Raw genomic sequence first — 1,839 nt, 5'->3', positions numbered from 1 at the left:
GCACTCAAACTGAAAACTGCATCAGGATGATGTTGCCAATAACTCTGCTTGTAGTGTTGGGTTTTCTGAGTCAGGGTGAGAGAGCTTGAAAATGTGTCTGACATATTTTCATCTTTGGTCCAAAGACCAAGACTACACTTTGACCATCAGTGGTGTTCAGGCTGAAGATGTTGGAGATTACTACAGTCTGGGCTACCATGGTAGTGGAGTGTTCACACAGTGATTTAGAGCCGTACAAAAACCTCCTTCAGTTTGACTGTTTATCTGGTCCAGTGAAAACAATGCAAGAGTCATCAAGCAGAACAAAAATTTATCTAAATATATCTGAAACAAACTCACATTAGCTCTTCCATTTTCAGTTTTAAAGGTATATTCTTGTTAGTTTATAAAGTCTCTTTCTGAGTGAGCTGGGAAACTTAAATTCTTGTAGAACTAAAGCCACAGATATCAACAATTTAAATGTCACAAAGTAAAAAAAATGATGACAATGATTTGTACTATCACGTATACTGTTAAAATCAGGAATGATGCTTAGATAATGTGTTATAAAATAAATACAAGGACACTTACTAATTATAATACACAGTTTTATTTAATGATGGTTTAATATTCATGCCACATTTTTGATGAGTGAAAAGTTTCACTTGGAATGAAAATAACATTCAGTTTAATTTGAAAAGTTAAGGACACAAAGAAGAATATGTAGAAAATTTTAGAAAGCAACATGCACACTAACACTAAGTAGAGAGCTTTGAAACTTGCAGACGTATGTGAACAGAGGAGATCTGTAGCTTCATCAACCCATCTGCATCAAAGAAGCAGCATCATTTCCAGAGAGGAAGTGTTGCTGAAGCTCTACTCTGAACAGCGGTCAGGGTCCAGGGTTTGAGTGACAGGGCTCTGGTCATTCAGACTGGCCTCACAGCTCACTGAGCCCGCCTTCCTCCACTGGTCTGCAGGGAGGCTCAGGGTGCTGCTCCAGCTGTAGTGGCCGTCCCTCCCCAGGACCTCCAGGCTGTGTGACACCCCTGAGGAGCTGCTGCTGCCCCCCACCTTCCAGCCCAGCCTCCATGCTGAGGGGAAGCCCCCGCTGGCCAGACACACCAGTGTGGCACTGCCCTGCTGCAGCTCCTCTGTGGAGGGGGGGAGGACAGTCAGGGTGGGCCACACCACACCCACTGGAGGAGAGCGAGGGGTAGGAGAGAGAGGGGGGGGAGTAAGACAAAGGAATGAGAGTGAAGGCTTGGTAATGGAGAAAAATTACTTGCTGGTAATTTCTTATATTTTATCAAATGAAACAGAATAACTTGTGCAGCTGTTCATGTATCACTTAGTATCAGACCATCAGACACATGATTCAAGAGTAAATGCAACTAGAAAGGTTAACTGATAATGATTATTGATGAGATCTTCATGTGTGTTTCATAATGTGTGACAGTGAATAACTCATCCCTGTGATGATTTTCTTCTTTAAACTGACAGAGCTGAAAAACTCATGTGAATACAGTTAAAACTTTGTCATCTGTCTCTTTCACTTCCTTTTCACTACATGTAAAATTAATGAACCGTGAACACAAAGATAAGCTTCATTTACTGATAAAATCATATTTGTGTTTACAGGAATCCAGTTTTTAAAATTAAAAAACATTTTGAATGCACGAAAAGAATAAACAAAAATTAAATTAAACTACTGATGTTATCTAAGAGCACTAAAAGTTTTACTTAACAGAATGTTCCTTTAGACATTTTAAAACAATTCAAAGTTACCAAATAAAAAATAGAAAATCATAAAACAAATGAGTTATTTTTTGTTTCTTGAAATTTTAATTAAATGCAATA

At 38.8% G+C, this 1,839-nt stretch overlaps 1 gene segment (V, D, J or C); it reads right to left on the bottom strand.

The window, feature by feature from the left end:
- Positions 1 to 570: 570 nt before the first annotated feature.
- Positions 571 to 1,178, bottom strand: LOC123966830 (the record flags this gene model as incomplete). The annotated part of the segment is given in 1 exon segment: positions 571 to 1,178. A coding segment is annotated over 1 exon segment (323 nt), but the record flags the coding sequence as incomplete, so codon positions are not given.
- Positions 1,179 to 1,839: the final 661 nt, after the last annotated feature.

This window comes from Micropterus dolomieu, unplaced genomic scaffold, assembly GCF_021292245.1.
Source record: "Micropterus dolomieu isolate WLL.071019.BEF.003 ecotype Adirondacks unplaced genomic scaffold, ASM2129224v1 contig_14359, whole genome shotgun sequence".
NCBI classification, from domain to species: Eukaryota; Metazoa; Chordata; class Actinopteri; order Centrarchiformes; family Centrarchidae; genus Micropterus; species Micropterus dolomieu.
This window is presented reverse-complemented; position numbering and strand designations above follow the sequence as displayed.